This window comes from Neophocaena asiaeorientalis, unplaced genomic scaffold, assembly GCF_003031525.2.
Source record: "Neophocaena asiaeorientalis asiaeorientalis breed wild unplaced genomic scaffold, Neophocaena_asiaeorientalis_V1.1 scaffold469, whole genome shotgun sequence".
Classification (NCBI taxonomy): Eukaryota; Metazoa; Chordata; class Mammalia; order Artiodactyla; family Phocoenidae; genus Neophocaena; species Neophocaena asiaeorientalis.
Genome location: NW_020172691.1, coordinates 548316 through 561975, shown reverse-complemented (window position 1 = coordinate 561975; position 13660 = coordinate 548316). Strand labels below are relative to the sequence as shown.

The window sequence follows — 13660 nt, the reverse complement described above, 5'->3', positions numbered from 1 at the left end:
GGGGCCCCAGAAGGGCCACTGAAGGCTCCCTGGAGGAGGGGAGGGATGCAGGTTCTGGGCCTGGGAGGATGGGGCTGCCGGGCAGAGAAGGAGGGTGGGGCCTGCCTTTCAGAGGAAAAGGCAACAGGTGCGCCCAGGGCAGGGCCGAATGCAAGTCCAGCTGCTGGACTCTTTCCCAGGGCACTGGGGAGCCATAGAGGGTGAGTAAGCTGGGCAGGGCACAAGTTGAGTGTCAGGGAGACGCCTCAGGCAGACTGGAGGCACATCACCCCACCCAGCTGCCCCATGACACAGCCCTGGCCCAGCATCCACCCAGTGTCCCTCAGATTGTCCCCAACCCCCACCCCAGCCTCTTCCTGCCCTGGGCTGTGAGTGAAGCTAAGAATAGATGCTCTCTGCCTGGCTCCCACCGGAAACCACAGCCATGGCACGTCCCACCATCTGGAGCCCCCAGGCCATCTCAACCCCTCCCACGACTCCCGTGTGCCCTTTGAGCAGGGTGGGGGGTGGGAAACGGAGGCCAGGAGACCACTAGCCACCAGCCCAGGAGGTGGGGGAAGCCCAGTACTCATATTCAGATCCCACCCACACGTGGCCTTTGACATGTCCTATCTGCCTTCCAGGCCTCAGTTTCCCATCTATAAAATGAGCATTTTTATCCCCCCCCCGCCTTGCAGAGTCGTGGTGAGACCTAGGCTAATTGCAAGTCGAGTGCGCTTCTCTGACCCCTGCCCTGGCTACTTCCCAGAAGGAGCACCGTCCTTCTTATCTCAGGCCAGAGGAAGTGAGACCGGAACAGTCCCCTTTCATCTCACCCACCACTCCATCTGAAGTCCCAGCCCCACATCCTCTTCCCACCAAGTCTGCCTTCCTTACAGTTCCCCGAAGCCTCATGTTCTCTCTTGCCTCCAAAGTTTTGCACGTGTAATTTCTGCCACGTCTCTTGGACCTGTGGAACTCCTACGCATTCCACAAAGCCCCAGTTCTCAGTCCCTTCTCCCTTACCCCCACCCCAGGATGCCTTCCTGGCTCACCTCCTGGGCTCCTACCTAAGCCCTGTCACTTCCTTGGGCCCAGCCCTGAGCGCAGGAGAGTGGGACTGTCTGTATCCAGCTTTCTCTCTCTCCAGCCTGGGGGATCTTTGAGGGCAGGTCAGGTTTAGTCTACCTGTTCTACCACATGGGCTGCCACACAGAGTTGCCCTTAAGGAGGGGGTGGGGGAGGCAAGACTGCCTGGAACAACTAGGCTTTACAGAGGGGAGGGCCTCGAAGCCAGGGCTCTGCCAGATGCATAGGAGTTGGGGAGATTCCTTGTCAAGGAAGAGAAGTTACGGTTAAGTGGGATGGAACAGAGGAGGTGCCATCTGGAGGGATGCAGAGGCCGGAAGGATAGTGGGTAGACCCAATGGAGGGGAGAGCAGGGCCAGGGCAGGAGTCCATCTTTCTCACTCAGAGCCTGTACTCTGTGCCCCTCCCAGGCTCCTGAGGACTGGGTGGGGTGAGGTCAAGGCCAAGCCAGACAGCCCCGGCTCACTCCAGGCCTTAACTGAGGGCCAGGGAGGCCCAAGGCCACCCCTCCATGCCCAAGCCCTGCCCTCCACACATCTTCGAAGGCCAGCCCCAGGCCCGTGGACCCCCTTCACCCACCTGAGGCCCAAGGACTGTGGGCAGGAAGGACCTTTAAGGAGCTTCTCACTTTCCTGCATCACGGTCCAGCCTCCATGCCTTTGCTCTAGCCGTACCCAGGTGGTCACCCTCTGCTTTCATGGCTTTGGGCTGATCAGACCCTGGCCCACAGCCCTGAGTGAGTCTGGGGGCTTCCAAGGAAGCCGATCCTTCCTGGGGAGACATTCCCCAGCCCTGCTTCCAGCCCGCTGCTCATCCTCAATCACTCCTGCAGTGCCGGGCTCTGGGCATCCTTCCCCACCCTGCACTGCGGGGGCTGAGGGAAAGCACACCTCCCCACCCGGACTGCAGGCGGCTCTGCAGGGGGCTTTGCCTCCTCTGGCCCCAATGCCAGCCTGTGTCCTCACAGGACCCTAGAATGCCACCACCCACAGCCCTCCCAGATCACCTGCTCGAGAAGCCTGTCTCAGCAGGCTGCCCACGAAGCTCCTGGGTGGAGAGTGTGCTCGCCTCTCCCCTCCAAACGTCCCTGCACCTCTACCCCCAGCCCGGGCAGGGGCCTCAGACAGACCCTACACTTATGAGGCACCTACTGTGTGCCAGGCCCCACCCCACCGGGTTCACCAGCTCTGAGCCCTGGGTCCCTGGGTCGGGGTCTGGCGCCCTGGGGAGCGGGGCCCGCCGGGCCCGCCCCCGCCCCCTCTCATCCTCGGGTGCAGCCCGGACGGTGATGGGGGGGCGGGGGGGGGGGGAGCGGGCGGAGGCTCCCGAGGGGGCGCCGGCCACCGCCCCTGCCCCTACGGCCCTGGGGTCCCATGGGCGCCCCCTCCCCCAGGAGGCCTCGCGGTCTCCCCGCTGGGCTAGGGGGCGCCCACTGACCCTCATCAGCCCGGGCGGGAGGGGCGTGGCCAGCGCGGGACTGGAGGGGCTGATGGGAGACAGACCGAAAGACACAGAGATTGAGCCAGACACTAGCAGAGACGGGCGCCGGCCGCAGGACGGAGCCCCAGCCCCGGGCTATTTTTAGTCCCCGCCGAACCCCCTCCAGGCCGGGAGGGGACCTCGCCGCCCCTCCCGCGGCCCGGGACCCCGCCCCGTCCCACCCTCTATCTGTGTCCCGCCGCGACGTGGCAGTGCCGGGGTCCTCGGCGTGGTTCTTCCGATGTGACTCAGTTTCCTCAGGGGCCCCGGAAGCCGCCCTGCTTCCGCTTCCGCACGCCCCCCTCCAGCCCGGTCCGCCGGGACACGACTGCGCGGCTGGCTACCCCTGCACGCCCCATCGACCATCGCCTGCTGAGGACAATTGGCCATCAGGTTAGGGGCGGGGCATGAGAGTGGGCAGGTGTGCCTTGGGTGTATCCTGCGGTGACCCGCCCTGCTGTGGGTGTTTCACCGTGGGCGGTGACAATTGCCAGGTGCTGGGTGTTCCGGGGCATTGGTGAGCTTGGATCCCGTGCCTGGAGTGCTACCGGCCCTGGGCACCTGCGTGTGCCTCTGTGGCCAGTGTGGCGGAGGATGTGCTTTGTGTGTGGGTTTCCCTGGGTCTGTGCCCGGCCATTCCGTGTCCTGTGGTGCCACTACAGCTGGGGAGGGAGCCAGGGTGCTGGCTGTGGCTGTGAGTGTGAGCACACGTCCGGTTGTTTGTGTGTCTGTGTGCACACTCGGAGTTGTGCCCATCATTAACCACTGGCCGCCTGGCTTGGGTCCTGTCCCTTCATCACCCATCCGTCCCCCGCTGGTGCTTGGACAGATAAGGAAACTGAGGCTCACAGGGAGGGACCGTGTGAGTCTGGGCCAAGGCTAAGCTCCAACCCTGGCAGGCAGATTGTGATGCCTCTGGGGTGGGGGCCTGGCTGCTGTCACGAACAGGAAAAGTTCCCGGAAAATTGAGTCTTGTGGTGGGGGAAGGCAGGGGTGAGCCTGGGGACTGACAGTGGCCCTGCATGTATGCGTTTGTGTCTGTGTGGGCGTCTGTGGCTGCACAAGGGCGTGGAGGGGGTCCACACCCTCAGGCGTGCAGGTCTGCATCGGGTAAGGGCAGGAACTGATGCAGAGATTGGCCTGGTCCCTGCACTTTCATGCCAGAGGACATCGTCGTTGGTCACCTGGGCAGCATTAAAGGACTTAGGAAACGTGGAAGTGGGCCAAGGTCACACAGAGCATCAGGGCTCCCACCTGGCTGCCCCATGCACACAGCCAGGAGATGAGCTGTGAGCACAGCCAGGAAGCAGGAAGGGTGCACCAGGCGGGGTGGGGATGGGGGTGCACCAGGCGGGGTGGGGATGGGGGTGCACAACGGAGGCAAAGTCTCGGTGGCAGGAGCAGGTCAGGCCTGGGAAGACCAGCCAGAATGCCAGCAGGCGAGTCGGTGTCCTTGTTATCCCCATTTCACAGAGGCGGAAACTGAGACTCAGCAAGGTCGAGCCCCCAGATGGGCAGTGGCAGATTGTGGGCTCCAGTCCGAGTTTGTCTGAGGTCACCGTCACCCTTGGGGGAGCCTGGGTGGGTCCACGGCGTGAGGACAGGCAGCCCGGGCAGGCCAGGTGGTGGCGTGTCAAGAGGAAGAGGGACTTGTTGAAAGACGGATGGATCACAGGAGTGGGAGGAGAAGAGTGGGGCAGAGGTGATGACGGACCATCAGGCAGAGGAGGGGCCTGGCCCTTGGGAACCAAAGACCACATTCCATCGGAGCCACCATGGTGGGCGGAGGGAGGACCAGCCTGGTGCCCGAGCCCAACCCAGTGCACAGGCCTCTGGGACAGCGGTGGATAGATCCCTCCCGGCCTCACCGAGGGAGGCTGAGGGAGCACTGAAAGTCCATCCTCCAGAGAGGAGCCAGGACCCGAGAGATATTTCTGGAACCCAGGACCCAACCAAATTCCCATCAAAGTTCTGGAACCTCAGCCCCTTGAAATTCTAGATTCTTGGGGCCTTCATCTTCCAGAACTGGGAACTTGTTAGAATTCCAGAACCCTCCTGGACCTTCAAAGTCCAAACCTCCCCACTCTCGGGCCATGGAATCCTGGGTTTGTCCAGCAAATCTGGGGTCCATGTTTCTCTTGAGGCACAGAGAGGGAGAGCAGTTCCCCCAAGGGTCACAGCGTGGTGCTTATGGCCCTCGGGCTGGGAAGAGCACGGTCCCCTGCAGGGTGGGGGCCCTGCCAGCCCTCCCGGCCAATGTGGGAGGGGAAGGGAGGCCTCGCCAGGTGCCCCTCTGGCCCGCTTGCCTGGGGAACTTGAGCTGGCCGTTCTCACCTGAACCCCTCGGGGGGACTGGAAACCGCCGGCTGGGGCCAGAGGGAGTGGTGCCAGTTTCCAGCCTCCCCCAGGCCAAAGGCCCTGGGCCACAGGCTTGTTCCCAGACATGGGAGACGAGGCAGACACGGGGGTGTGTGTCCCCGGGTACATAAGCTCCCGCGCAAGGGTGGGGAACCAGGGGACCATGAGACCCGGGAGGAGCTGGCGGTCACTCAGGGCTGAGGCAGGGGCAGTGACCGCAGGCACAGCCCTGAGTCCCCAGGAATGTTTAGAAACAGCGCATTGCTAGCTCTCAAGGGAGGGAGGGAGCAAGCACCCCGCCCCAGGGGGAATCCAAGTGCAGGCCAAATCTGAGATGGCAAAGAGCACACCCCTGCCGGGGAGTGGAGGGCTCAGATGGCCGAGCACAGTGGAAAGCCCCCACCCCTCTGGGGTTCAGGTTTCCGTCTCCAGGCCCCGCCCCCATCGAAGTGGCAGTGGCCTTGGCTCTCAGCCTGGGAGGGAAGCTCTGTGGAGCTGGCCAGCAGGAGCTGGATAATTTATGAGGCTCAGTAAGGAGTTGCTGAGCTGAATTAATGAGATGGGGAGTGAGGGGGTAGCGGAGCACGCTCACTGCTGAGGCCAGGTCACAGGCATGGGCTCAGGGCTAGCACGAACGGAGCGCCTACGTGGGCTTAGCCCTGGGCATGGACGAAGTCATTCTCGTCATCTGCCCCATTTTATAGGAAGGGAGACTGAGACTCAGAGCGGGGACTTGACTCCCCTCAGGGATTGTGGCAAAGTCAGTGTTCGAATCCAGTCTGACCAACTTTTTAGAAAAATTCTATCCCTTTTTTTTGTTTGTTTGGTTGGTGTGTTTTTTGTTTGTCTTGTTTGGCTGAGCTGCACAGCTTGCAGGATCTTAGTTCCCTGACCAGGGACTGAACCCGTGCCCTCGGCAGTGAAAGCTCGGAGTCTTAACCACTGGGCCGCCAGGGAATTCCCCAGAAAAATTCTATCTGTTTTTCATCAAGGAAAATTCCAATGATGGTGACCCTCCACACCCACCTCCCACCAGCCTCCACCTGACTCGCAGGCCTTTGACTCAATTACACACATTTGTATGTAATGAGGCCCGAGTTTAAATCTCAGATCCACCCCGGCTAGGCTGTGTGACTTTGGATTAGTTATTTAACCTCTCTGTGCCTCAGGTTCCCTGCCTTTGCAAAATGGAGATCATAAGAGGACCTTTCTGAGCTTTAACTGCCTGGGCCATCTGTGCCTCCCATGGCCCTGCCTCCCCACCTTTGCCCACTCTGATCCTGCCACCCAGTGCCCCCTCCCTGCCAGCACAAGGATGGCTCGTGGTGTGCGCCCAGGGTGGGGTGCCGGCCCCCTGGGCGACCTTACGCCCTCCCTGCTGTGTCCTTTTGGGGAATAGTTGCGGCATGCGGACTTCTTAGTTGCAGCATGCAGACTTCTTAGTTGTGGCATGTGGACTCTTAGTTGCGGCATGTAACTCTTTAGTTGCGTCATGCATGTGGGATCTAGTTCCCCGACCAGGGATTGAACCCAGGACCCCTGCATTGGGAGCGCGGAGTCTTACCCACTGGACTACCAGGGAAGCCCCTGGAAGCTGGCTTTTGAATGGTCTCATTTTAATTCTACTCGACGTCCCCATATGTGGCTGATTCGTCCACACCCGAGGCAGTCAGACCCATATGTCTCTCCAATTTTCTCCCCCAGCCCCACACAGGGTAGTTTATAGCCCATTACCCTCCTCCTATTGTTCATAGCCTGTCCCTAGGGATCCTGTTGTTCCAAATGACCTGAGTTTTGCTCCCAGATGGAACTGGATTTCTGGGTTTATTTCTTATTAAACAAAAACGGGGGAAAAAAAGAATCTACACGATTCCAACATGTGAGGAAGGCTCTCCCTAAAACACCAATGGGGCCGGGTTTCTCCCACAATTTCACAAGAAATTGTAACCCACAAGGCTGACCTTGGAGCCCACTAGAGAACCAGCGACCTCTGGCCACCAGCCAGCTGCCCTCCCCACACTGGGTGTGTCCTGTTTTACAATAGCTGAAATCTGTTCTGGATTCTGCAGTCCACCAAGGGCTCAGATGGATGACCAGCAGGGAAATGGAAGTTTAGAGAGAAGAAATCATTTGCCTGGGGTCACACAGTGGGTACCAGGGCTGGAGTTCAAACTGGGGCTTCTCAGCCCTTCTCTGAGACCTGGCAAATACTAACTGGTGTCTTTCAGGGTTCCCAGAGGAGACAGAACTGATCCTCACCCTTGAGGGTCACTGAGCCTGGGCAGGACAGGGCTGGAGCTAGTCATAGTAGTAATAGTAATACTTACTGAGTAGGGAGTGAGATAGGTCAGGAAAGGCTTCCTATAGGAGGGGATATTTGAGCTGGGGCATTGAAGGTTGTGTAGGAGTTCACCAGGGCTGCTCAGACTAAAATGCAGAATGAATCACCAGCAAATCTTCTCTTCCGCCACCACCCTCCCCAGGTGTGCCTGAGCCAGTGCCAGTCCACCCCACCTGCAGCCTTGGCCTGATGGGGTGGTGACCCTCCCCACTCCGCTCTGGCGCCATGTGGCCCAATGGCAGTTCTCTGGGGCCCTGTTTGCGGCCAACAAACATCACGCTGGAGGAACGGCGCCTGATCGCCTCCCCCTGGTTTGCGGCCTCCTTCTGCCTGATGGGCCTGGCCTCCAACCTGCTGGCGTTGAGCGTGCTGGTGAGTGCGCGGCAGGGCAGCTCCCATGCGCGATCCTCCTTCCTGACCTTCCTCTGTGGCCTGGTCATCACTGACTTCATGGGGCTGCTGGTCACTGGCATCATCGTGGTGTCCCAGCACGCCGCCCTCTTTGACTGGCAGGCCGTGGACCCCGGTTGCAGCCTCTGCCACTTCATGGGCGTCATCATGGTCTTTTTTGGCCTGTGCCCGCTGCTGCTGGGGGCCGCCATGGCCTCGGAGCGCTACCTGGGCATCACCCGGCCCTTCTCACGGCCCGCAGCCTCCTCGCAGCGCCGGGCTTGGACCATGGTGGGGCTGGTGTGGGCCACCGCGCTGGCTCTGGGCCTGCTGCCCCTGCTGGGTGTAGGTCGCTACACCGTGCAGTACCCAGGCTCCTGGTGCTTCCTCACACTCGGTGCCGAGCCAGGGGATGTGGTCTTCGGTTTGCTCTTCACCCTCCTTGGCAGCCTCTCAGTGGGGCTGTCCTTCCTGCTCAACACGATCAGCGTGGCCACCCTGTGCCACGTCTACCACGGGCAGGAGGCCGCCCAGCAGCGCCCACGGGACTGCGAGATCGAGATGATGGCTCAGCTCATGGGCATCATGGTGGTGGCCAGCATCTGCTGGATGCCGCTGCTGGTGAGTGGCGGGGGCAGGGGCTGCCGGGGTCTCCCCCCCACCCTTGGTGACTGGGCCTCGGTTCCTCCCGAATGAATTCATAACCCTCAGGTTCTCGTCCGCCCAAGAAAATGTGGGCATGACCCCAGTGTTCAAGGGTCCTTCCTTGAGGAACCCATGAGCAAGACACAGATAATCCCAAACTGGGGGCAGGACTGGGGCAGAGGCAGTGTCCTGGGACTGAGATGCCCAGGGAAGGGCTCCCAGGCTCTCCCTGGGATATCAGGGAAGGCTTTCTGGAAGAGGGGCATTGGAGCTGGGGTTTTGAAGGGTGAAGAGGAGTTTACCTGCCAGAGAAAAGCAGGGAGGACATTCCAGGTACAATTACTGAATCATTTCTACTTTGTGCCTAGTTCTGGGCTGGACCCTAGCCTTGCACAGATCTTCCCTGAGTCAGGGGAGCTTGCTGAAGTCCTTCCACTGATTGATGTAATTGGCCACTTGGAGTGGTTATTTTTCCATTTCTGACAGGATGGCGACAAGTCTGGAGACTGGAATCAGATACTTGGTTTCCAGCCCACATCCAACAAGGACTTATCATGTGACTCTGGCTACAGGTCAATCTCCAGCCTCAATCTCCTCCAGCCTCAATCTCCCCCTATTATGGTGCCAGCCTCTCAGAGTGACTGTCAGGATGATGACATGAACTCATTTGTTCATTGGTTCCTTCAACAAACATTTACTGAGCTATGAGTGTGTTGCTGGCTCTGGTCTAGGCACTGCACAGGGAACAAAACTGACAAAACCGCCTGACTTCCTGGAACTCTTAGGTCGTGGGGAAGACAGAAAATAAACATAGTATATAAATAAGTGAAGTGGTAGATATTAGGAAGTGATAAGGGCTAAAACAAAAGCTAAACCTGTGGGATAGGAAGATTGCAAATTTGGTTTGTTTTGTTTTGCTAAGAATGTTTTTACGTGTGTCAATGGTGGGAGAAAAAAAAGAAAGGAACATAATTCTTTTTGTGATACGTGAAGCTGCAGGCACTGATGGGTCCCAGGCGAGTGGCAGTTACAGGACGATGCTTCCGGCTGAGAAATGTGCTTCTGTTCTGTACCTGGGGTGTCCCTCCCAGGCCTGGTCTCATAGAGCTGAGGCCATTTCTTTTTGTATTTTATTTTATTTATTTTATACAGCAGGTTCTTATTAGTTATCTGTTTTATACATATTAGTGTATATATGTCAATCCCAATCTCCCAATTCATCCCACCACCACCGCCCCACCCCGCCACTTTACCCTCTTGGTGTCCATACGTTTATTCTCTACATCTGTGTCGAGCTGAGGCCATTTCTATATTCACTTGTAATTATTATCATTATTATTTATCGAGCAGCATCTAGACGGTGCCTGTGAGCACCTGAGTCAGGTGCCCCCTCTGCCCACAGCCCTCCAGGGCTCCCACCTCCCTCAGGGTAAAAGCCCAAGTCCTCCCTGCCACCCACAAGGCCCTGCACGACCTGCCCTGTCCCCTCCCTGCCCTCCCCTCCTCCCTCTCTCCCCCTCGCTCACTCTGCTCCAGACACATGGACCTCCTGGCTGTTCCTCCAACATGCCAGGCTCGGTCCTGCCCCAGGACCTTTGCACTGGGCTGTACCCTCTGCCTGGAATGCTTTCCCCCACCCCAGATCTCCACATGGATCACTCCCTCACTCCTCCATGTCTTCCCTCAAATGTCACCTTCACCAAGAGGTCCCTGACAAGGATGTGTCTCAGCCTCTTCTTTCTCCCTGCCCTCCAGCCTTGACTCTCTTGAAATACCCAGGATGAGCCCTGCCCTGTTCTGAACCATTGGAACTGAGGCTTTGTAGGATAAATAGAAGTTGAACTGTTAGGTAAAAACCAGGAAGGCATCCTAGGTAGAATCATTGAATCATTAAACGATTCCTGGTCCCCTTGGGCAGCAAAGTTTTTCCTAAAAGGCCATATAGTAAGCCCTTTAAACACAGTCTCTGTGACAACGACGCAGCTCTGCTGCTGTGGCATGAAAGCTCCATGGAAACAAATGGGCGTGACTGTGCACCAATAGGACTTCATTTATGGACTCTGAAATTTGAATTTCGTGTCATTGTCACGTCGCAAAATATGCTTTCTAGGCCACTACCCTGGTGGCCCAGTGGTTAAGACTCCGTGCTTCCACTGCAGGGGGTGTGGGTTCGATTCCTAGTCGAGCATGCTGCGTGACATGGCCAAAAAATAAAAAATAAAAATAAAAAATTTTTTAAATTAAAAAACCCCCAAAATATGCTTTCTAATTTTTTTCTCTCACCATTGACACATGTAAAAACATTCTTAGCAAAACAACAAAACAAACCAAAAAGGCAAAAACAAAGCAAAACAAAAACAGGTGGCAGGCCAGATTTGGCCCATGAGGTAACTCCCGCTCTAAAACCTCCTGTAGCTCCCTATTGTCCCAGAAGAAAGGCCCACAGACACTTCCTTCAAACTCACCTGGGAAACTCCTATTCGCCATCTGGTTACCTCTCCCAAGCCCGGTCAGGCTCCTACTCTGGGCTCCAACAGTGCCTCCATCACTGCTAGGTCACCCCCACTCCCACCACCAAGCTGCAACCACCTGGTCACATGTCCTAATGGGGCTGTGAGCCTGTGAACCTGTGCAAGTGGGACCTGGGTCTGTCTTGGCCACTGCAGTGTCCCCAGAATTGCCCAGCACACTCTAGGTGCTCAGGAAACAATTTTAAAATAATAATTTGGGGGGAATTTCCTAGCGGTCCAGTGGTTAGGACTCTGCACTTACACTGCTGAGGGCACAGGTTCAATCCCTGGTCAGGGAACTAAGATTCCGCAAGCTGTATGGTGCAGCCAAAAAAAAAAGAAAAAGTTTATTTTAATATAATACATGCAATACAATATGAATATAATTATATTAAATATAGTATCAATTTGATTATAATTATGAAATATAATAATTATAATTAATTAGATTAGAATTAATAATTATATCAATCATTATATAATTTTTAAATACTGTATAACATATAGCTATAATTACTTATTATTTAATATTTAACAATTATATCAATCATTATATAATATATAGTTATATATTATACAACTGTTAAATACTATATAACATATAACTATAGTTATATATTATTCATTCATACTTAATAATATATCAATCATATAATATATATTATATAATTGTTAAATACTATATAACATATAGCTATAATTACATGTTATTAATTAATAATAATTATATCAATCATTATGTAATGTATAGTCACATCCTTATAATTATGTTATATATTATATAATTACATATATAACTTTAAATACTATAGAATATATATAACATAACTATATATAATAGTTATAATTAACAATATATTAATTATTAGGTAACTATATTCTATGATAATCTGTAAATACCTTATTACATTATATATTGTATAATATTATACAATGGATGTATAATAATGGATGTATAATATAACATCCAATATTTAATAAAATAAAGTGATTTAATATAAGAATTTAACAAACATTATTTAACATAAAATTTTATAAACTATAAACTTTAATATAATATAAACTGACAAAATAAACAACATAAAATTTAATTATTTAATATACAATTTTATACCATAATTTGATATTATATTATAAAATTTGTATAAAACATAAATGTTTGATAGAATAATAAAACTGGCAGTCACAGTGATTCCACCTGCTCGCACCCGCAAGTCCTCTTGTCCACCACGTTTAATTGTGCCCAGGAGAGGAGCAGGAAGAGTGTGCTATTTTTTGGCCACATCAGCTGAAGCTCAGAGAGGTCAGGCAGCTCTCCCGGGGTCACACAGCACCTCGGGGACAAAATCAGCACGGGATCTCGGTGGATGGCAGGTGGCCCGGGCAGGTACTGGTGGAGGGCAGGGCTGGTGGCCGGCCTGGCCCCCGGCTGACCGCTCTGGCCACACGCACACACACCCCTCCCCCCGCAGGTCTTTATCGCCCAGACGGTGCTGCGGAGCCCGCCTGCCATGAGCCCGACTGGGCAGCTGTCCCGAGCCACCGAGAAGCAGCTGCTTATCTACCTGCGCGTGGCCACCTGGAACCAGATCCTCGACCCCTGGGTGTACATCCTGTTTCGCCGGGCGGTGATCCGGCGCCTCCACCCTCGCCTCAGTACCCGGCCCAGGTCGCTCTCCCTGCAACCCCAGCTCACCCGCAGGTCCACGATGCAGTAGGGCCAGGGCTGGACGTCGGGGGCAGCTCTGGAAGGACAGAGCACCCTGCCAGCATGTCCCCCATCTAAACTTTGTCCTCCCTGTCAGTCGCATCTGCCTGTTCGGAAGTCCAGGAGCCAGGAGTGCAGGATGGACAGTTTTAGTGGCAGGATTGTGTGCTGTCTTCCGTCATCCCTGGGGACCCTCCAACTCTTCCCTGACTCCCCTTTCCAAAGCCTCTCCCCTCTCTCCGCCCCCTCCCCACTCAGAGGCCCCTCCCAATCCCAGGAAGGGTGTGGGCAATGCTGGGATGGTGTCTGGAGGAAAGCAGACTTGTAAGCCTCCCCTTGCAGAAATCCTCCAGAAATGGGGGACTCTGACCCCCTCTGACCCCTGAATATGACCTACTTACTGGGGTACAGTTGATTCCCTTTGACAGCCCAATTTGAGAAGGCTCTGTCTAGAAAAGGTTGAATGAGAACGGCCAAGAGACTCCCTCTCTTGCCAAAATATAATCTCTTTTGGCTCTGAAATCGTCAATTATTGAAGTTTCTTGTATCAATATTCCTATCCAACCGTGTGGCAGCCGAGCAGGACTGGGGGGCTGCGGAAGCCCCAAGAGGTTGGGCTGGCTTCCAGCTCCTCTCCCCACTTCCTTTATTGAGTCTTCCCTAAGCACTTTACAGCTTGGATCTCCTGGAAGCCTCCCTACAGCCCCTAGGAGAGGGTTCTGGGATTAAACCCATTTTGCAGGTGAGGAAAAGAGAGGGCAAGACACACAGGGACCATGGCGTACACGCCTGCTTCCTCCACGGCAGATGGGATGCACTCCCTCATAAGCTTGTGGTTTAGCCATCTATTCGCTCAGCCCTTCAGACTCCCCATGCCTTGAACAAGCAGCTCCTGGCCCATAGTAGGTGCTCAGTAAAGGCAGACAGAATGGCCGAACGACTGAGTTTGTCTAGAGCGCCGTGTGTCTGCAGGTCCATGAGCACCTGCACACTTGGCACTTAACAATGCGCCTGGCACATCGTAGCCACGTAAGAAGCATCTAGTGCTGTCATGTCAGCCCCCCGGACCCTCACACCTGCCCTTTCCTCTGCTCTCCCCCAAACACCCCCCAAAAATGACACACAGGGCTGCAGGGGTGGGAGGTGTCTTTTTTCCCCATG

At 55.2% G+C, this 13660-nt stretch overlaps 1 protein-coding gene across 2 annotated transcripts; it reads left to right on the top strand.

Annotated features, from left to right (window-relative positions):
- The first annotated feature begins 2706 nt into the window (after window positions 1-2706).
- TBXA2R (thromboxane A2 receptor) lies at window positions 2707-13173 on the top strand. 2 transcript variants are annotated; one of them, XM_024740051.1, is made up of 4 exons: window positions 2707-2940; window positions 7389-8257; window positions 8768-8853; window positions 12264-12449. In XM_024740051.1, the coding sequence occupies exons 2-4, from the start codon at window positions 7472-7474 to the stop codon at window positions 12304-12306; spliced, it is 915 nt and encodes a 304-aa protein (XP_024595819.1). In that variant the 5' UTR covers window positions 2707-2940; window positions 7389-7471; the 3' UTR covers window positions 12307-12449. The 2 variants fall into 2 exon arrangements, with proteins under 2 accessions (XP_024595819.1, XP_024595818.1); XM_024740050.1 differs by lacking the exon at window positions 8768-8853 and having other exon boundaries at window positions 2712-2940; window positions 12264-13173.
- The last annotated feature ends 487 nt before the right edge of the window (window positions 13174-13660 follow it).

Coding starts and splice junctions, on each gene's coding strand:
- TBXA2R (XM_024740050.1), top strand. CDS start 7,472: ATGTGGCCCAATGGCAGTTCTCTGGGGCCCTGTTTGCGGCCAACAAAC. Junction 8,258..12,263: donor TCTGCTGGATGCCGCTGCTG/GTGAGTGGCGGG, acceptor CTCCCCCCGCAG/GTCTTTATCGCCCAGACGGT.